Raw genomic sequence first — 22,090 nt, forward strand, 5'->3', positions numbered from 1 at the left:
AATGCCACAGATGTCTCAAGTTTTGAAGGAGCATACAATTGGCATGCTACATGCAGGAAGGTCCACCAGAGCTGTTGCCAGATAATTGAATGTTAATTTCTCTACCATAAGGTTCCTCCAACTGAGTTTTAGAGAATTTGGCAGTACGTCCAACCGGCCTCACAACCGCAGTGTAACAACGCCAGCCCATGTGTAACCACTCCATCGCAGGACCTCCACTCCTGGCTTCTTCACCTGTGGGATCATCTGAGACCAGCAACCCGGACAGCTGATGAAACTATTTATATCGGTATTAAAGCCCTTTTGTGAGCTTATTCTTATTGGGTGGGCATTGTTCCCAACTGGGTGGGCCTATGCCGTCCCAGGCCCACCCATGTCTGTGCCCCTTTCCAGTCATGTGGAATCCATAGATTAGGGCCTAATTCATTTATTTAAATTGACTGACTGACTGACTTATATGAACTGTAACTCAGTCAAGTCTATGAAATTGTTGCTTGTTGTGCTTATATTTTTGTTCAGTATAGTTGAGGTAATATGAACATATAGGTAGGGGTAAAAGTGACTAGGCAATCAGGATAGATAATAAACAGAGTAGCAGCAATGTGTGTGAGCATATGGAGCGTTTGTGTAAGTATGTATGTGGGTAGCGTCCAGCGAGTGTGCATAGTCAGTGTAAGAGTCGGTGCAATAAAGGGTCAATGCAATAGTCTGGGTAGCCATTTGATTAGCTATTTAGCAGTCTTATGATTTGGGGGTAGAAGTTGTTCAGGTGCCTTTTGGTCCCAGAATTGACGCTCCAGTACTGCTTGCTGTGCGATAGCAGAGTGAACAGTCTGTGGCTGGGGTCTTTGACAATTTTCCGGCTCTTCCTCTGACACCGCCTGTTATAGAGGTCCTGGATGGCAGGGAGCTTGGCACCAGTGATGTACTGGGCCATCTACACCACCCTCTGTAGTGCCTTGCGATCGAGGGCGGTGCAGTTGCCATACCAAGCATTGATGCAGCCAGTCAAAACGCTCTGAATGGTGCAGCTGTATAATTGTTTTAGGATCTGAAGGGCCATGCCAAATCTTTTTAACCTCCCGAGGGGGTAGAGGCGCTGTCGCACCTTCTTCATGACTGTGCTAGTGTGAGAAGACCATGTTAAGTCCTTGGTGATGTCGACACAGAGGAACTTGAAGCTCTCGACATGCTCCACTAAAGTCCTGTGGATGGGGCATGCTCACCCCACCTTCCCCTGTAGTCCATGATCCTTTGTCTTTCTGATGTTGAGGGAGATGTTGTTATCCTGGCACCACACTGCCAGGTCTCTGACCTCCTCCCTGTAGGCTGTCTCATTGTCATTAGTGATCAAGCCTACCACCGTCATGTCATCAGCAAACTTGATGATGGCATTGGAGTCGTGCTTGGCCACAGTCATGGGTGAACAGGGAGTACAGGAAGGGACTGAGCACACACCCCTGGGGGGCCCCCTGTATTAAACGTCAGCATGGCAATGGTGTTGTTGCCTACCCTCATCAACTGGGGTCAGCCTTTTAGGAAGTCCAGGAGACAGGAGTGAGTGCTATGGGGCAATATTGACATTTAGTTCAGTTACCTTAGATTGCTTGGGTACAGGAACAATGGTGAACATCTTGAAGCATTTGGGGATGGCAGACTAGGATAGAGAGAGATTGAATATGTCCGTAAAAACTCCCGCCGGCTGGTCTGCGCACGCCTTGGGATGCCGTCCGGGCTGGCAGCCATTTAAGAGTTAACAGTCCCTGCCACATGCTTCTTTGCTTATGAGCCGTTGAATTGCAACTCCACTTTGTCCTTGTACTGACTTTCTGCTTCTTTGATTGCCTTACGGAGTTTGTAGCTGGTCTGTTTGTACTCCATGTTCCAGGTCACCTTACCGTGGTTGAATGCTGTGGTTCCAAAGTTTTGCGCAAATACAGCCATCTATCCCTGGTTTTTGGTTGGGGTATGTTAGAAACTCTTTGATGTACACACAGAAACATGACATTATAAAATGGTCAAGCCCATCTCTAACACTGTGATTCAAGTATCTTACAATATGGATCTATTGGAGTCTTTGCAATGATACAAAAATAACCAAGTCAATCAGCACAGAGTCAATTTTGCATTTAATTTCAACAAAATTATCATACACTCACATAACAAGTACAGTACTTTTATTGCACAAAACAATACATGATACTTTTCACTAACACTTTACCTTTCATGTAAATCTGGTACCCTCACTTTAATAAAATACATGTTTGAATACTTTGGAAAAGGTTCAACATTACACACCTCTTCACTATTTTATGTCAAGTAAATGTGAATTAAGGCACTCATTATCTCACTATAAAATACCAGTATCAACCTAAAGTGACAATCAGTTAGGGTTGGACCCATCAATTAAGCATTTTTACAGACACCATCACACCAACCATCTACTCTGCCTCATCATACTCATTCTTTCCTCAGTTCACCTCATCCAGTTCCCTACTACACCCAAAACCAACAGAAGTAACTACAAACAAACTAGTACTACTACATGTCACTAGACTCTATACATGGGCCGTGTGCATTTTCTGCTGGTGTATTCTGTGGTTGCTCCTCTCTGAGAACCTCTTCCCGCAGTGTGTGCAGGCGAACGGTCTCTCTCCCGTGTGGACCTTCAGGTACATCTTCAGCTGGTGCTGGTGGGAGAACCGCTTCCCAAACTGGGGAAGCTGTTTGATTTCTCTCCTGTGTGGACCCTCTGGTGCCTTTTCAGGTTGAATGAGTGGGAGAAACTAGCCTGGCACAGGTGGCAGCCGAACGGTTTCTCCCCCGTGTGCATTCTCTGGTGCCTCTTCAGGTTGGAAGAGTCGGAAAAACTAGCCTGGCACAGGTGGCAGCTGAATGGTTTCTCCCCCGTGTGCATCCTATGGTGGATCTTCACCTGTTTGGGGAAACTGAAGGCTTTCCCACAGAATGAGCACGGGAAGCGCTTCTCTTTGGCCCTGCCACCTTTACTGATTACGTCTCTACAGTCATTTGTCAGTGGGCTTGTTGAGGCATTGTCTGAGTTCTGGTTTAACATTAGGAAATTGTGAGGAGGATGAAGGCCAGGGAGAGTCTGTGTTGTCTCGGGGTTCATGTTCCAGTTGATAGATCCTATAGAAGGCAGACTGAAGGCAGCACCTGTTAGGGGGTTAACCTGAGGCCCCATCAGTCTCTCTGAATCACAACTATAGGAGCAGGACGGAGCATCACTAGCCAAGTCTATGTCTGTTCTCTCCCGTCGCATACGGACACCTCCCCATCCCTGCAGACCAAATCTACGCCTCGCCCTGGTCTCAGCCAGTCTGTTGTCATGGAGACTAAGTTTGTTTGTCGTTTTATGTTCGACAGTCTGTTTCTGGTTGTGGTTAACAGCGTTGTTCCCCAGCCCAGAGTTGAAGACGCTGTCACATCCACTGACCTCCACTATGTTGCCTCTAGTCCTGTCCTGCTCAGTGATATCATCCCCTGGGCCTTTGGCTGCACCGGTCTGGGTCTGGAAATCTAAGATGAATGCCCAGTCTCCTCTGTTAGCCTCCAGCCAACCACCTGCAAAAAAGACTACAAACATGGCAGTGAAAAAACTCCATATCTAGAGTTGAGTCAATTACCTAGTGAAGTTCATACATAATAACGTGTGTGTTTCGGTAACTAAACATAAGTTATATTGATTTCATGAATGAAGAAAATAAATAATAGCCAGGTGCATCACTATTCCCATTGAAGATCTATTACTGTATGTAGGCTATATGGATTTCTCCCTTACCTTGCTCACCCATCTTTAGTCCACTGAGCAGATCAATGCTCTCTGGTCCGTCTTCTATCGTCTCCTCTTTGACCAGCAGCAGATGAGGCTTCCCATCCTCCATGTCTACTAACTAAGAGATACAGAGAGAGGATGTTGGATCCATAAATCTGATATGAGCACACTGCTATGGAGCATCTTCTGATTGGGCAATGAGGGATTGCTATGAGTACTATGCAAACGCGTTAGTCAATTTGATTACTTGACACTCTTTAATGGTTTGATCATTCAAAAGGCATGGTCCCACACTTAAGACAACAAATCAAGACCTGCGCCCGTATCCACAAAGACTCTGAGTAGGAGTGCTGATCTAGGATCAGTTTAGCCTTTTAGATCATAATTAATAAAATTATATCTTAGATCAGCAGTCCTACTCTGAGAGACTTCGTGGATACGGACCCTGACCTAATACCATTCAGACAGTAGTTTACAGTGGGCTCACCTCAGGAAGACTGTGTGTGGTCCTGTGCTGCTCAGCTGGTTTCTCTGTGGGTTCAAGAGGTGTAGTCTGGTTGTCCTCCGTGATCATGGGACCCTCAGGGTTCCCCAGACCCTCCTTACACCCCTCCTCCTTCACCAGCAGCACGTCTGGACCCTCCTCCTGGAAGAGACAGGTGATACAGATTACACAGACATACATTCCCTCAGGTACGTACACACAGATAAACACACTTTCAACATAGTGGGGGATGGGTAAATACTATGTTTGAGTCTCATACGATTTCACAAATTCCTGTACATGCAAATGTAACTGCAAAATTATTGGCGCCCTTGATATAGATCAAGGAAAATACAAAAAGACAAAAAAAGATTGTTCATTTTTATCAAGTTTCCATAATTTAGCACCCCATTGAATATGCCTTATATACAGTATATATAATTAAAGTAGTTGAATGGAAATAATGAAACACATCTATCCTACACAGTGGAAACCCTATGTGACCGACTTTTTAGGCTTAAGCCTTATATATCACAGAATGTCTGGATGCAATATTCTACCCAGGAATATTCAACACTGAAATATGTTACTCTCATTATTCCAAATGTATCTGGATTTTTTTCTGCTGACAACAATGAAAATTCATCATAGTCTTTGATGCTGGGTTTGATCTAAACGTTAGAAGCTATCGAGTGGAATGGTTACTTTCTATAGCTCGGTATCCATTCATTTGACGACAGATTTGAAAGAAAACGTGCACATTTTCCCACCAGTGGTGTTTCCACCAAACTGACTTGATGCAGATAAAAAAAATCATTGCGTGATGACGTAGCGCACACGAAATGTACTTTTTCGCTTACATTTCACGTACAGAATAAAAATATTACGTTCAATGTGTTTCCATCGCATTTTCAACTCTACCGATAGTTTTGTCATACAAACGGTTGCGTTAAATAGCAAATGTGCCTAATCTGGTCTTGGCACGTGGGCTCTAGCCAACAGCTCGCATATACAGTACGTGTAGGCTAGTCAACGTCATGATATTATTATGGAAAAGAGCAAGAATATTTATTTGTCAAACGTAAGTCAAGCCTTGATATTTCTTTGAAAATGAGCATCAAGATCACCGTGCACTTTCACCACCCTCGGGAGCCTAATAAACTAAATGGTTTCCCCGAGTCGTAGTGGGAGGACCACACACCATGTCATCGCGTGACTCTAAGTTTACTTCGATATGGCTTGATGGCTTTTATATCAACATTTGCGCATAAAGGCGTTTCCACCGCCCTTACTCTCAATGAATTTTACAGACGCAAAAATATCCCATGTCGAACAAACACATTCTGTAGGCATTTAGAAAATTGTACCGAAACTTCCTGTTTCCATCACAGCTGCCATAATTTTTTTTCTCAGAATGACTTTACTTGCACAAAATCTGTGAATGGAAACGTGATTCATGTTATAGAGTGGAATGGTTTTTCTGCTCCTGTGTGGACCTAGAGGTATATTTTCAGCTGGTCCTGGTGGGAGAACCTCTTCTCACACTGGAGGCAGCTGTAGGATTTCTCCCCTGTGTGGACCACCTGGTGCCTCTTCTGGTGTCCAGCCTGGGTAAAGTGCATACTGGGTACAGCTGAAGGATTTCATCCCTGTTTGGATCCTATACACTACTGTACTGGTTCCAGTCCTCTCTAAACAGATCAGTCTGTGTCTCTAAACCCAAGGGCATGTTGCCAGGGTCCCAATGGGATTGAATCGTCCTCAAGGCTCGGGTTACTCTGAGTCGGGAGCAGGAGGAGAGTCCAGTGGCCCCAGCTCCAGTCTCTCTGTGTCTGATCTCTGGTCAGATCCTTTGTGCAAGAGCCTTTGTGTTAAAGTCTCAGTGTCTGTCTCTGACTTGAAGACGGTGTTCTGTGTTCTACTGACCTCCGTGATGCTGCGGCAGGTCCTGGGTTGGGGCGTGGCAGTGCGGTTCTCCGTGGCTACAGGGGGCGTCCCAATCTCGATGTCTCTTCTGTGTCGTGGGTCCTCTCCTTCAGACCTCTCCTGCTTGACCTCAGGATCTCTAGCCTCTACATCTGCAGACTGACACAAGGGAGGTTATTATTGGTACATGAGTTGAATTGGATAACAATGTCATAGAGAAGTCTCACAAGCTCCCCTATGGTAGATAAATAAGGATGATCTAGAAGAAAAAGTAAACGCACACTCTAGGCGCTCAGATGCAAAAATGTAATTACCAACGTTTCGACAGCCAAGCTGTCTTCATCAGGGTATGATCACAAACACTGCGGGATGACTCGTTTATGTAGTGTCAAAAGACACAGGTGTCTAATCATGGCCAAGAGTGGCCTAATATCATTGGTTAATTATCAAATATTAAAATGTCATACAAAGAACAGCATACAAACAACAAATGGATAGCATACGATCATAGACAAATATGACTACACAAGCTTACAAACAATTACAATGGCAAAGTCACAATAATCAAAAGAATGGCTTCAGATCAAAGTCTACGTTGAGACCGAAGGGCGCAAGGGTCTTTAAGTTAAAGATCCAGGCAGCCTCTCGTTTTAACAATAAATGATCAAGGTCACCCCCTCTCCTAGGGAGGGTGACATGTTCGATGCCAATATAACGCAGAGACGAAATCGAGTGGCCTGCCTCCAAGAAGTGGGCCGCAACTGGATAAGTAAAGGTTTTACACCTTAATGGTGCTACGATGCTCTGAGATACGTACTTTTAATTTGCGCTTTGTTTTACCTACATAATTTTTACCACAAGGACAAGTTATAAGATAAATAACTGCCTTCGTGGAGCACGTAATAACACCTTTGATTGGGATCGATTTCCCTGTTTGTGGGTGTTTGAATGATCTACATTTATAAGTGCCATTGCATTGAGCACAGCCATTACATTTGTAATTTCTATCCAGTAAGGGCGCAGTTTTGTTTTGAATTTTCTCAATGGCAATAGTAATCTGATCATTCTTGTAGCCCCTCTCCTTGAACTTTCTTTGCGTCTCAGCCATATTTTTGTCGAAATCTGGTTGTTTTTTGCAAATTCTTTTGATTCGACAGAATTGGCTGTAGGGCAAACTATTTTTTAATAGAAGTGGGTGACAACTATCAGCCCTCAACAAACTGTTACGATCAGTAGGTTTCCTGTAAAGATCAGTGTATAGAACATTATCTTCACACAAGATCAGAAGATCATGAAAACTGATTTGACGTCTATCAGATTGCATAGTAAATCTCAGATGCTCAGAACAGGAGTTAAGAAAAGCATGGAATGCCTGGAGCTGTTTTGCATCACCCCTCCATAAAACAAAAATATCATCAATATACCGTTTCCAAATAATGACGTGAGACAAGAAAACATTTTTGAGATAATTGAAAATAGACTGTTTCTCCATGTAACCCACATACAAATGAGCATAGTTAGGAGCCACGGGGGATCCCATAGCAGTACCTTTCGTCTGAATAAAGAAATCATTTAGAAACATGAAATAGTTATGTGTGAGTACTATTTCAGCCAATGTTATAATGCAGGCACTGGAAGGAAGTTCATTAGGGTCACGTTGCAGAGGAACATTTTCAATAGCTTCAATACCGTCCTCGTGTGGAATATTTGTGTATAACGACTCAACATCAAAAGTAACTAATAAGGTATTCTCAGGGAGAGGATCAATAGATTCAATGATAGAGATCATACTGCTGGTGTCCTTTATAAAGGAGGGGAGCTGTTCTGCGAGTGGTCTAATAAAAAAGTCAACAAAAGTAGATAGAGGGGCCGTTACTGCATCAATGCCCGCTACAATAGGGCGCCCTGGAGGTTGTGTAACATTCTTGTGTAATTTCGGCAAAGTGTAGAAAGTGGCAATTTTAGGGTGTTGAATAGCCAAAAAAATCCTGTTCTTTTTTGGTTATCTGACCGGGACTTAAATACACGTCTATGACAGTAAAGATAGTGTTCTGAAATTGGGAGGTGGGGTCACTTCTGAGTTTCTTGTAAAAGGTGTTGTCAAGCAGCTGTCTATGACACTCATGTACATAAACTGTCCTATCCATGAGTACAACTGACCCACCCTTATCAGCAGGACGAATAAGGACTGACGTATCGGATTGTAAATCAAGCAAAGCTTGTTTTTCATCCTTAGGTAAATTATGGAAAGATTTGGAACCCTGTTCTTAAGGAGATTTCCAACATCATTTTCCACAAGTCTGCAATATGTCTCAAGCGAGTGATTGCGATTGGCTGGAGGTATAAAATAACTCTTGCTTCTAAAAGGAGTCGGAGTATGTGCAGGAGAGCAACCTACTGGTTCAATAGAAGTGTCAGAATTAGGGGAGCTAAAGTATTCCCTTAAACGGATATTTAAAAAAAAAAACTTAAACATGTCTACCTTAACATCAAAATCGTTGCACTGGGTTGTAGGCACAAAAGATAACCCTTTATTAAGCAAAGAACCTACTGATCGTAACAGTTTGTTGAGGGCTGATAGTTGTCACCCACTTCCCTTGAAAAATAGTTTGCCCTACAGCCAATTCTGTCGAATCAAAAGAATTTGAAAAAAACAATCGGATTTCGACAGACATATGACCGAGACGCAAAGAAAGTTCAAGGAGAGGGGCTACAAGAATGATCAGATTAATATTGTGTTCTAACTACCCGCTATTCAAAGTGCTCTGAACAAATTAAGGGAATTGTTCACAAACATTGGCACATCCTAAAATGCGATCGTCTCGGTAATGTTTTTTCGGACCTTCCCTTGGTCGTATTCTCGCGGGGCAGAAATCTCAGAGACCAATTGGTACACTCAGATTTACCACCCCAAGACATTTCTGAACAACGTCTATTTGCGCCCCTACTGGATGGAAATTACAAATGTAATGGCTGTGCTCAATGCAATGGCACTTATAAATGTACATCCTTCAAACACCCACAAACAGGGAAATCGATCCCAATCAAAGGTGTTATTACCTGCTCCACTACGGCAGTTATTTATCTTATAACTTGTCCTTGTGGTAAAAATTATGTAGGTAAAACAAAGCGCAAATTAAAAGTACGTATCTCAGAGCATCGTAGCACCATTAGGTGTAAAAACTTTACTTATCCAGTTGCGGCCCACTTCTTGGAGGCAGGCCACTCACAAGTAGACAATGGACCTGATCGGACAGCTCAGAGCCTGCTCTTTTCTGTCCATAAGAAACAATTGGATTGGTGGAAGAGGCAGGGCAGGCCAGGAACAAGGAAGAAGGGTGTGGTCAGCAGGGCATCCCCCGAGGCTGAATGCCCTAAGGTTTTTATCAGAACGGTTGTAGATTAGTTTCGCCTTTTTGCTTTTCCCGACATGAGTTCGTGGTGTTTTGTTTTAAAAATAGAGGTAAAAAAGAAAAGAAAAAGAAAAAGAGGGATAAAAGAACGTCATTAAAAATATAGCCCACAGCTGTGCATGGGGAGAGTGCATTCACATATATCTACACATTTTCACATATATCTACACATTTTCATACACTTTATTATTATTTTTTTTCGTATTTTGTGTTTTTGTTGTTGTTGTATTTTGTATTTTTTCTTCCTCTTCTAGGTCAGCTTCAGCATTATGGACATGGGTGTATCTGTGGTCCATTTGGCCTGTCCCTCGGCTTCCTTCAATGATGGGTTGTGAGTGGCTCTGTTGATGAACTTCTGGCCAATGATTGACTGTCTATTGTTGATTGATGTCAGTCCAGATATGCTGTTAACGTAGTGGTTGCTGATAGTTGGTGGTCTGTAAGCCATTTTTGCTGCCATGTTTTGGACTATCTGTAGCCGATTCATCTGCTGCGGTGAAGCTGTTATCCAGGCTGGCAGGGCGTATTCAAAGAGGTAGCTGATGTAGACTTTCAGCACTGTCTGAGGTGAGGCTCCATATTTTCTTCCGCACAGCGTTTTTAGGTGGTTTAGTCTTTTTCGTCCCCCTCTCTCTATGTTCGCTATATGGGTTGTCCAGCGCATGTTCTTCTGGAAGGTGACTCCAAGGAATTTTGCTTCTTTTTCTACTTTTATTGTTTCACCGTAGAGTTTGAGATCTATGGGTTTCCTGGTTTTTTTCCTGGTGCTTTTTGTGAAGAGGACACAATTGGGTCTTTTGTGGGTTCAATTTTACTCGCCACATGTTGGACCACGACTCGATCATTTCAATAGACTTCTGGAGTTTTTTTGCCGCAAGTTGAGGACATTTGGAGCTGGACCAGTAGCAGAGGTCATCGGCAAACTGTGAGACTTGACCTATGGTGGGTGGAGGGTAGTAGATATCTGATATGTAGAGTAGAAAAAGTAGCGGGCTTAGAACTGCCCCCTGTGGGACACCTGCCTCCGGGGTGAAAGGTGAGGATATTGCTGTGGAGACCTTCACTTTAATTGTACGGTTGTGGAGAAAGCTGGTGATGATGTTTCTGATGGAGAGCGGTAGTTTGAGATTGGAATCTGCGAGCCGGTAACACAGTCCATTGTGCCACATCTTGTCAAATGCTTTCTCTATGTCAAAGAAAACCGCCAGGGTAAGTTATTTTTTCTTTAAGTTCCGAAGGATGTCCTCTGACAGTCTTAGAATGTTATCGGTGGTTGATCTTGCTTTCCTGAAGCCAGCTTGGTGGATTCCAAGGAGGCCCATTTCCTCTGTGTGGCCGCTCAGTCTTTGGGTGAGTACTCGCTCAAACAGCTTCCCGACATGACTGAGGAGGCTGATTGGTCTGTAACTTGTGACGTTGTATGGGTCTTTGCCAGGTTTGTGGATCATTGTGACAACTGCAGATTTCCAGGGTAGGGGAAAGTAGCCTTCCGTGAGACATGCTGTGAAGAGGTTGGAAAGAGGGTGCAGGTATTTGTCAGGTGCTTGTTTGATGAGTGTGCTGTCAATGTTGTCTTCCCCTGGTGCTTTTTTTTTTTTCAGGTGGGTCTTGATTTCTTCAATGCTCACAGAGCGGGTGAGGGGATGGTCTACTGGTGTCGGATTTGAGGTGTACACTGTTTTCTGCATTTCTCTGTCGACGATGGTTTTCCAGTCTTTGTCAAAGAGAGGATCGTCTGGACAAGAATTAACATTTTGTAGGTGGTTTCTGAATAATGTTGCTTTTGTTTTGTTGTCTTCGATGAGTTGGTTTTGAGACTTTAGCACAGGTATGATGTTATTGGTTTTGTCTCCGTTGATTGTTTTGATTTTTTGCCAGAAGGTCCGGGGGTTGGTGTCTGTATCTAGCTGGTGATAGAAGGCAGTCCACTGTTTCTGTTTGTGGAGTGTGAGTTGGTGTCTGATGTGATTCTGCAACCGATCAACTTCTGTTTTCAGGTTGGGTGCTCTTGTTCTAATAAAGTCTCTCCGGATCTTTCTTTTCTGCTTGATGAGACTGAGGATATGTGGTGGGAATTGTTGTTGTGGTGGTCTGGTGGTGGTAAGTGGTATGGTCTCTTCCCGGGCCTGGATGAGGATACTCCCTATTCTCTCCGCCAGCTGGTCCAGATCTTTGGGGTTCTGCGTTGTTACTGCAATATTTGTCATCTTGTCTGTAATGCAATTTCTGTATTTTTCCCAGTCTGCTTTCTTGTAGTTGTATCTTTGCTTTTCAGGTGCTTGTTGGAGTTGGAGAGAGAAGGAGGCAAGGACAGGAAGGTGGTCACTTCTCACATCGTGGCTGACAGAGAAGCTAAGAAGCTTAGCAGCCAAGTCCGGGGAGCAGAGGACAAGATCAAGGATGTCTGCCGTGGAGTTTGAAGAATGGATGTGTGTGGGCTCGTTGGTGTTGAGGATGGCCAGGTTTGTGCTGTCGAGGATATCCCTTAATACTCTTCCCGATGTGTTTGTAGTATTACAGTTGAAGTCGATGTGTTTGGCATTAAAATCTCCCATTATGATGGTGTGGCAGTTGTTGTCTGCAAGGGTGGCGATCAATTTTTCAGAGGGTGTTGTTGCTGGTGGACAGTATATGGTGGCTACCAGAAGAGTTGTTTGTGCATTTAGGAGTATTTTCGCTGCAGTGTACTCATTGTTGTTGAGTTCTTCTTTGGTGAGGTTGAAAACGGCTTCAGAGTACTTATTTTAAAAGCAGTGCCACACCCCCTCTGCATCCCTCTAGTCGATCCTTCCTTAGAATGTTAAAGCCAGGAATACGGAATCTTGCATTAGTACTTAGGAAGGTTTCGTTGATAGAGGCAATGCTTGTTTGCTTTTCTAGAAGAAGTTGCTTCAGCTCCTGCTTGTTTCTCCTTAACCCTCTGATGTTGATATGTAGAACATTTATTGGAGTAGCCATTTGGTTTGGAGTGTAGTTAACTTGGAATCGCCTTCTACAGCCTTAAGAGGGGCCATCTCTGTGTTTCCTTATGCTGTCCATAACTCTCTTTACCATTTCTTCATCTCCGCATATTCCTTTCAGATCCTCCTGCAGGTGAGTGGTGCTGGTGAGAGGCTGGGAGCCGGAGAGGCTTGGTGTTGTGAGATGGTTGGTAGTGGCTGTGCTGATGGTGGTAGTAGTCCTGGTGGGCTTGGTGGTGGTGAGGGCTAGATAGGTGGGGCATTGTCTGGAGACCGATGAGTGGGCGCCGCCACAGTTGGCACAGCTGGCATCATTTTTCTCTTTGGGGCACTCTTTATGGTGGTGGTATTCAGCACATCGCAGACATTTGATCTGGTTTTGCAGTCTGTGGAGACGTGGTTGAGTTCTTGACATTTGTAGCACTGTTTGATAATGGCGGGGGGTGGCCGTGCTTTTTCCACCCTGAAGTGGAAGTAGTTAATGTAGAATCCCTCTAGCAGTAGGCCAGGCGCGTCGTCCGGGTTGCTGAGGTGAATACGGATGAAAGTGGTCGGTTGCTGTGTGGCTCGGCTGACGATCCTGTATACTTTAGTGGTTGTAAAAAAAAGAGCACTGCCCAGCCTATGGAAAAATATGCAAATCCTGTGGTACAGCTAATCACTTCGCAAGGGTCTGCATGAAAACCAAGAGAAATGAGGGTAAAGTGCACTCGATGGAAACAAACACAGCTGAAGGGAACGACAGCACAGAGGATTTACATGCTAGCGAGTGCATAAGGGCAGTGAGGACAAAAGTGGTTTGTCACTCTGCTACTTAATAATAAACCACAGCAATGCCAGCTAGATTCAGGGGCCACATGCAACGTTATGAGCCTTAAAGACAAAAGGAGGCTCGCGCCCAGAGACAAACTCACACAGAGTAGCACCAAGCTGAAACTGTATTCAGGCCAGTTCATGACCTCTTTAGGCCTGTTTGTGACAGAGTGTGTTTTACGTGGCCAGAAATACACCCTTGAGTTTGAAATAGTTGAGGCTAGTCAACAGCCATTACTGTCAGGTTCTACATGCGAGCGCCTTGGGCTTATTAACTTCACCATCCCAGCTGATCTTAACATTATAGACAAAGTCCAGGCTGGGCCCCTGAGCAAGGAGACACTCCTAAGCAAGTACCATGATGTCTTCAACGCACCAGTTGAGTCAGTTCCCGGGGAAGTCCACTTTGAGTTGGACGCAGCGATCCAGCCTGTCCAGTGTGCACCCCGCAATGTACCAGTGGCCATGAAAGCAGCTACGAAGGCTCAGCTTGACAAATACGAAGCAGATGGCCACATCATATCCGTCACCGAGCCTACAGACTGGATAAGTAATATGGTTATCGTCAAGAAACCAGACAAGCTACGGATATGCATTGATCCTAAGCACCTCAACTGGGCTCTGCGACGTTCACATTACATTATGCCCACGTTGGAGGATGTTCTTTACAAGCTCCCAAAGGTCAGAGTCTTCACGCTCGTGGATGCCAGAGATGCCTTCCTGCAGTGCAAGCTCGACGAGCCCAGCAGCTACATGACCACCTTTTGGACACCCTGGGGCAGGAAGAGGTGGTTGAAGCTTCCATTTGGTGTCTCCGTGGCTCCAGAGGTGTATCAGTGGAAACAGCATGAGCTGTTGATGGGACTCAGTGGCGTGGAACCCATAGCAGATGACATCCTCGTAGTGGGCTGTGGGGACAGTGATGAGGAGGCAGAATGTGACCATGACGCCAAGCTGCTGGCCCTGATGGTCAGATGCAGACAGATCAAGCTAAGGCTAAGCATAAAAAAAGCTTCGGTTTAAAGTGCCAGAGGTCCGCTTTCATGGGCACATCTTGTCCTCCACCGGATTGAAGGCGGATCCTGAAAAAGTGAAGGCTGTCTTGGAAATGCCCCACCCATCTGACGTGAAGGGAGTGCAGCGCTTCGTCGGATTCGTCACCTACCTGGCCAAATTCCTACCGCGGCTCTCTGAAGTGTGTGAGCCACTGAGGAGGCTCATGGACAAGGACACCATCTGGCATTGGCTCCCAAAACATGACGCAGCCATGAGGGAAATAAAACAACTGGTCACCCAGACACCCCAGCAGAGCAGAACTATGCCCAGATAGAGAAGGAGTGCCTCAGCATTGTGTTTGCATGCCAACGCTTCCACCACTACCTGTACGGGCGCGACAATATTACCGCAGAGACAGATCACAAGCCCCTTATTGCTATATTCAGCAAGCCTCTCCTGAATGCCCCAAAACGACTGCAGAGCATGCTACTGGCCCTACAAAACTACAACCTCAAGGTGGTGTATAAGCCAGGGCCAGAGATGTATGTGAGTGACACGCTCAGCAGGGCTACTGCATCAGGCACTCACACACGCTCCATGCAAGAACAACACGCAGTGTGCAGCTTACAAACAGAGCAAGTGGATGTTGAACACATCAACCAGGCTGACTACCTCAATGTTACGGACCAGTGCCTTATACAAATCAGACAACACACAGACAGGGACGAGCAACCTCAGGCATTGAGGTCTGTGATTCTGATGGGCTGGCCCGACTGCAGGGAAGAAACTGCTTTAGCCGTCAGAGAATATTGGCCAGTCAAAGAGGAGCTCAGTGTTCAAAACGGAGTAATATTCAAGAGTCAGAGAATCATTATTCCCCGGTCTCTGCGCCCTGAGATGTTGGCACGCGTGCACTCAAGTCACATAGGAGGTGAGGCCTGTTACAGACAAGCACGTGACACACTGTATTGGCCAGGAATGCAGAGTGAAATCAAAGACTATGTCAGTAAATGCACAATCTGCAATGAATATGCCATTGAGCAACAGAGAGAGACGATGATGTCCCACGAGCTACCGATGCGCCCCTGGCAGATAGTAAGTCTAGATCTCTTCCAGCACAGTGGCAAAGACTTTCTGCTGGTAGTCGTTCATTACTCAGACTTTTGGGAGATCGACCTCCTCCCCGACCTCTCAGCAGAGACAATGATCAAACGCTGCAAGGCTCAGTTTGCCCGCTATGCCCAGCCAGATAGGGTAATTTCAGACAATGGACCCCAATTCTCCGGAGTTGAGTTCCGAAAATTTGCTGCAGGATGGGAATTAGAGCATGTCATTTCATCACCACGACACCCAAAAGCTAATGGGAAGGCGGAGTCCGCAGTAAAAATCGCAAAGAACCTCTGCAAAAAGGCTCTGCGAGAGGGCAAAGATGCCTGGAAAGCAATCCTGTAGTGGCGCAATACCCCGACAGAAGGCATGGATAGCAGCCCGGCACAGCGCCTCATGGCACGGCGCTTAAAAGCAGCTCTGCCAGTAGCCAGCACTCTCCTGGAGCCATGTGTGGTGACAGACGTGCTGGTGAAGCTACGTCACAGAAGACAGGTCTCCAAGTTCATCTACGACAAATCAGCAAAAGACTTACCTGAGCTCAGGGTGGGTGAAACGGTGCGAATGAAGCCCCTACCAGGGGACCGGACAGGCCTCTGGAGACTCGGATCCTGTGTACAGAAAGTGGCACCACACATGGCTCCAGTACCGTAACAGGGTTGACCTTCGGATTGCTGAGCCAGCACCTACTCAGAACCCTGATGGCCAAAGGGGTCGCATGACAAAAGACTTAATCTGTAGGTTTCCCATCAGGGATTGTTGACAGACAGATAAAAGTGAAGAGAATATCAAAATGTGTTGTTACCTGAGGAAAATAATAATAATAATACTAAACTGTTCATGTTGGAAATTGTTACAATTTTAATAAATGGAAGATGTTATGGGTGTAAGATGTAAATGTTCAACTCTTGTGTTTTACCGGGGTGCTAGAGATACCCGGATGTGTTTTGATGTACTAAACAAGACTGGTGCCTCTGTCTCGTCATTTAACATTCAAACAGTAGCCTTAATTAATTAATGGGCCACATTTTATGTACCGTCATTTTTCATGTTACACTATGACACTAACCTCTATCACGATAACTTGCTGGGTTGAGGTTCCACTCCCCTCATCAATGGTGATTGGTTGGTCATCTCTCCACACTTTGTGACCCGCTGGCTTCACAAAGCTCCTGTGGCCTCCAGTGAGAAGTCCTGAGAGAGTGATTGGGGGAAAGAGGTGGTGAGGTACTGTCAATGATATATTGTACACTATTGACACTGCCTGTGTAACAGTATAACTTTATAAACCGTCCCCTCGCCCATACCCGGGCTCAAACCAGGGACCACCTGCACACATCAACAACTGACACCCACAAAGCATCGTTACCCATCGCTCCACAAAGGCCGCGGCCCTTGCAGAGCAAGGAGAACTACTACTTCAAGGTCTCAGAGCAAGTGACGTCACCGATTGAAACGCTATTTAGCTCGCACCACCGCTAAGCTAGCCGTTTCACATCCGTTACACTCACCCCTCTTTTGATCTCCTCCTTTTCCGCAGCAAACAGTGATCCGGGTCAACAGCATCACTGTAACAGTATAACTTTAGACCGTCCCCTCGCCCATACCCGGGCGTGAACCAGGGACCCTCTGCACACATCAACAACAGTCACCCACGAAGCATCGTTACCCATCGCTCCACAAAAGGGGAACTACTACTTCAAGGTCTCAGAGCAAGTGACGTCACCGATTGAAACGCTATTTAGCTCGCACCACCGCTAACTAAGCTAGCCGTTTCACATCCGTAACACCTGCAACTAGGTAAAGTTCATGATGCCGTTGACCTTAAAGGGCCCCAGGACCAAAGATCCACCACTATATTTTACAGTAAGGTATGAGGTTATTTTCTGCTCATGCATTCTCATTTCGAAGACAAACCCACCATTGGTGTGCGTGGCCATAGAGCTCTATTTCATGTTATCCAACAAATTATTCTGATTAATAAGGCTGTAATACACAATGAATTGGTATATACAGCCTGAAACTAATGCCTGCAAATTTAAAATTGTGTAAACGTACTATACATTTAAACTTACTCTGGCAGACAAAATATAGACAGGAAAGTATTGTTTACCCAACTTTTTAGAGAGCTGGTTCAATTTGGCACCAAGGTAAAAAAAAAAAATTGGGGGGGGATATTCGTTTTTCATCTTCAATAGCTATGCCAGGACAATGAAAATGGTATATTCTGAATCAGAGGAGGATTGTGAACAATCCAGTTACTAGCAGTTGATATTACGATGTCAATAAATGAATCTTAAATGGCGCTTGCTTTTTAAATGACTGAATATATACAGGGCAATTTAGCAATTAGGATTTTATCTGTAACGGTTTGATAAATTAGGCATTGTTGCAATCTGTTGGCATATAGATAAATGCAAATATTTTTTCCAGTGCGGGCCTTGTTCTACAAACATACCCCCCCCCCCATTGGATTATTCAGAAAGAAAGCATGCAAGTACTCCAACAGTCGAAAAATGTCAATGCCCATCCCTATTAGTTTCAGACTGTATATACCAATAAATTGTGTATTGCAGCCTGATTAATCTGACTACCAACAAATGTAAATTTGCTAAATAGCTGCTAAATGGCATTGGCACTTGGATTGGAACCGGTGCCCTGGTCAGATTAAATGAAAATTGAACTCTTGAGTGCCTATTCAGTAATCTGGCCCTGGATGTAAGGTAACACTTCTCATAACTTGTTGATACACAATTTATTGATTGACTATGTTCCATGCATCACTTAAAAAAAATGAGTATGACAATTGGAAATTCGGTAAAGAATCTTTTTGCAAGAAGAATTTGCACTTAATTGACATGGCTGGTTAAATATATATATATGTATAAGATAGCCAAGTAATCAGGGGAAGTATGGCATACTATCCAAAAACTGACAAAGACCCAATTCTGTAACACATCTGAACACATGCGCAGAGGGGAACGGGGCCCGCAGCCTTCTGTAGAATGTACCTCTTGTCATTCCTCTGTATCGGTCCAGGATGTTGACACTACTAGATCGACTGGCGAGAACGCGCTCTCGCATTGTCCTCTCTGCGCGCTCCCGTGCCACCTTCAGTTCCAGTAGCTGTAGTTTCCTCCGCAGTCCTCTGTTTTCTTTCTGGCTTTGAGTTATTTCCAAACGAAATACTGCATAGTCGTCGTCTACGAGTTTACATATATCTGCCACGGCTGTATTTGCTAGCTCCTCCATGATGGAGGCTATTTGAGTGTGAAAAACCATATAGTTAGCCATTGTTAGCAGCTAGCTAGCGTTACCTAGATAACATATATCAACCAAGTCTCCCAGCGCGAATTAAAGACTACCAGAAGTAAGTATGTGATGCTGTGCAGTTAAATTAATCATATTTTGAGTTTCAGGGTGTTAATAAACGTCTAGATAACAATAAAAACGCTAACATCGAAATCGTTCTTGGTCCTTGTTCGCTTCCGTTTACTTAAGAGAAAGGATCTTATTGGTTTGCGTCATAGGTGGAAGGGTATAATTAGATGAAAAATGTATGCGTGCTGTTCTTTGAAATACGGTACTGCTTATTACATTACACATCAAATATCCTATGATCAGTATTTTTTAAGCTGAGAGCTGACGTGTTTATGAAGAGCAGTGTGTTAGCGAGAATAGAGTAGAAAATAGCATGACTTTACCTCAGTAAGGTAAATATTCAATAGTCCTTGTTATAGTCTGACCAACTCAGTGGCCTTGTGGTTAGTGTCTGCCCAGAGATTGGAAGGTTGAGTTCAATCCCTGGCCGAGTCATACCAAGGACTGTAAAAATGGGCCCTGATGCGTCTAGGCTTGGCATTCCGCATTAAGGAGCTAGATTAAGGCTAAGGCCCTGCAATAGACTGCGTCTTGTCCAGGGGGTGTACTTGTACGTCAAGCTGCCTCACACTACAGAAATAGGAGATGAGCTAAGGTTCATGCAAGGCTACTTACTTGTTATAGCCTATGTTTACCATCTCTCTAAAAACATTTTTTTTATTTTTTTTTTACAAATGACAAGTTAACAAAGCGTTACCCCAATACACTTAACATAACTATAATATAACAGCTAAAGAATTGTTCCTAGATATCCCCTGCGTACATCTCACACTGCTACGATTTCTTCCTGTTGTGGACACTCCTATCTATAAGGTTACTCGGGAAGGAGAAGCTCTTGTAACATAGTTTGCACATGAAGGGACTCTCCTTGAGGCAGCTGAGGAAGGTTAGACCCAGGTCCCTTCTATGAACCCTTTCAGTAGGCATTAGACAGGACCCTGAAAGAGGGGTCTCCAGCCACTCCCTGTGAAGGCTGAATCCCAGGGTGACGTGCTCTGTTCAGCATGGATACTGTGGTGTTTGTATCATGGGAACAAAATGGTCTATCAGCCACAGGTCCTGCTTCATCCCTGCACTGAGACTGTGAAGAGAAGGGTCTGGGCTGCAGACTGGATCCCTGACTGGAGTCTCTCTGATGACCACCTGTCCACTGGTTGTGTTCTATGTAGTGGTTGTGGTGGAGTCTCTGTCCCTTGCGGTTGGGTCCTGGTTCCGACTCGGGAAGGAAGAGCGATGGCTCCTGATCCAGGGTTCTGAGACGGGGCCAGGGTTTGTGACCAGCCACCTCAGTGGTCCAGTCTCTCCCACCAGTAACACTGGATATCATCAGGTCTTCAAGGACTGCAGTCTGCAAACAAAGATGGTACAGAAAAGCATAAAGGTTTATATAAGAAACTCTTTACTGTACACAAACATGACATTATAAAATGTTAACCAGTCAAGCCCATCTCTAACACTGATTGAAGTACCTAACAATATGGAGCCATTGGATTGATCTTTTATGTTCAAACTCCGTCCCTGCAATGATACAAAAATAACCAAGTCAGTCAGGACAGTGTCAATTTCGTATTTAATTAAAACAAATCACATTTATTGCACAAAACGATGTGACAAGTAGAACGACTTTTCTCATTATGGTAACACTGCCTTTTCTGTAAATCTGGTACCCTCCCTTTGATAAAATGAATGTTAAAATACTTTGGAAAATGTTTTACGTTACATTACACACAGCTTCACTACTTCATGTCAAGTAAACATGAATTAAGATACTATCATTATCTCACTATAAAACACCAGTATCAAACAGGACAAAGTTGTCACTTTTCATCAGTGAAGCATTTTTACAGACACCACCACACCAACCATCACCATATCATCTACTCTGCCTCATCATACTCATTCTTCCCTCAGTTCTCTACTACATCCTAAACCAACAGAATGAACTATGAACTATCTAGTACTACATTACATGTCACTATACTCTACACATGGGCCTGTGCATTTCCCCCAGACCCTCCTCCTTCACCAGCAGCACCTCCTCCTCCTGGAAGAGACATGTGACACAGACACACACTCCCTCAGGTAGGTAGGCACAGATAATAAACACACTTTCAACATGGAGTGTTTACCCATCCCCACTACATGAGTCCTGTACTGTAGTTACAGAATGACTTCATTGTTAAACCCATCATGGTGGACATAAATATCATGTGGGTAAAAACAAGTCAGTTATGATAAGTCAAATGTCATTATTGGTCAAACCTGACTAAACTAGTTTGACGTGTACAGTAGGTGTTTGTGTGTGGCTGTGTGTAGGTATATTCAGTAAGTATTGTAAAAACGGCTAGCTGACACCGTCTGAACCCTCATCCGCTAGTGACTTAAATGCCGAGTTGACTTAAGTCTGACCCCAGGCGGTCCGGTAAGAACCAGGCAGATGTGTCCATATCCATGCTATTCGTTTCAAAGGAATGAAGTTGTGGCGGCGGATTCAGCAGATGCCATATTCTGACCTTGATTTGATTCCCGCATAATTCCGCCACCTTTATGCACGAGGAAACTACGAATAAGGTCGAGCACACCTTCCGCTTCCAAGTGAAAAAAGCATCTACTTGTTTTTTTTCTGATAGAAATTACACCATTCTCCATGCACTGTCAGTTACAAATTGATAAGAGCTATTGATAAGACCTAGGTAAATTAATAATCCGTTTGGATTGTCAATATAAATTACAATAGTTTAAGATCTATTTTACCTAATGATCGCTGGAGATAAATGTGAAAACAGTCATATTTCAGCTAACTGAAAAGCATGTCAACATGACCGGTATTTCAACTTTTCCACAGTGTAGTATAAATCGCTGTGTCGTTATTCTGACTTTTAATTGTAGGCCTATGGCTTGATTTTGTAGGCATAATTTCATTACATTGTTAGTTTAGCTTTCATTCCTCTGCCATGTCTGTGTGGTTGTTCCTGGGGGTCGCTAGCAATAGTGGATTGTATTAGGCTAACGTATTACAAGTTGCGCAATCATTTGGGACACGTAGCCTATTTGAATCATTATGGAACGCAGTTCCGTGATTAGAGAAGATGTATAGGACTATTGTTGAACTCCTGTTGCACACATGTTTCACCTTCCAATATTTCATGGAATAAACCATTTAATTTGGCAATTTTCATAACGAATCAAACCAATATTTTTGATTCACCAATAT

General features: G+C 44.3%; 1 protein-coding gene and 1 long non-coding RNA gene across 3 annotated transcripts; one reads left to right on the forward strand and one right to left on the reverse strand.

Annotated features, from left to right (window-relative positions):
* Window positions 1-2,112: 2,112 nt before the first annotated feature.
* LOC115145739 (uncharacterized) lies at window positions 2,113-19,023 on the reverse strand. Of its 2 annotated transcripts, none has more exons than XM_065004009.1 (6): window positions 18,507-19,023; window positions 16,565-16,689; window positions 6,207-6,365; window positions 4,284-4,442; window positions 3,803-3,914; window positions 2,113-3,597 (listed from the first exon to the last, which is right to left on the reverse strand). In XM_065004009.1, the coding sequence occupies exons 1-6, from the start codon at window positions 18,787-18,789 to the stop codon at window positions 2,681-2,683; spliced, it is 1,755 nt and encodes a 584-aa protein (XP_064860081.1). In that variant the 5' UTR covers window positions 18,790-19,023; the 3' UTR covers window positions 2,113-2,680. The 2 variants fall into 2 exon arrangements, with proteins under 2 accessions (XP_064860081.1, XP_064860082.1); XM_065004010.1 differs by having other exon boundaries at window positions 2,113-3,585; window positions 18,507-19,022.
* LOC115145749 (uncharacterized) lies at window positions 18,777-20,573 on the forward strand. Its single transcript, XR_003866043.2, has 2 exons — window positions 18,777-18,865; window positions 20,046-20,573. It is a non-coding gene; the product is annotated as an uncharacterized LOC115145749 (long non-coding RNA).
* The last annotated feature ends 1,517 nt before the right edge of the window (window positions 20,574-22,090 follow it).

This window comes from Oncorhynchus nerka, linkage group LG18, assembly GCF_034236695.1.
Source record: "Oncorhynchus nerka isolate Pitt River linkage group LG18, Oner_Uvic_2.0, whole genome shotgun sequence".
Lineage (NCBI taxonomy): Eukaryota > Metazoa > Chordata > Actinopteri > Salmoniformes > Salmonidae > Oncorhynchus > Oncorhynchus nerka.

Bases quoted from the DNA above. Each gene is read 5' to 3' on its own strand.
- LOC115145739 (XM_065004009.1), bottom strand. From the start codon at position 18,789: ATGGCTAACTATATGGTTTTTCACACTCAAATAGCCTCCATCATGGAG. The intron at 6,366-16,564 runs GTTAGTGTCATA...CCCTTGTGTCAG, and splicing joins AGCAAGTTATCGTGATAGAG to TCTGCAGATGTAGAGGCTAG. The intron at 3,915-4,283 runs GTGAGCCCACTG...TGTATCTCTTAG, and splicing joins CCACACACAGTCTTCCTGAG to TTAGTAGACATGGAGGATGG.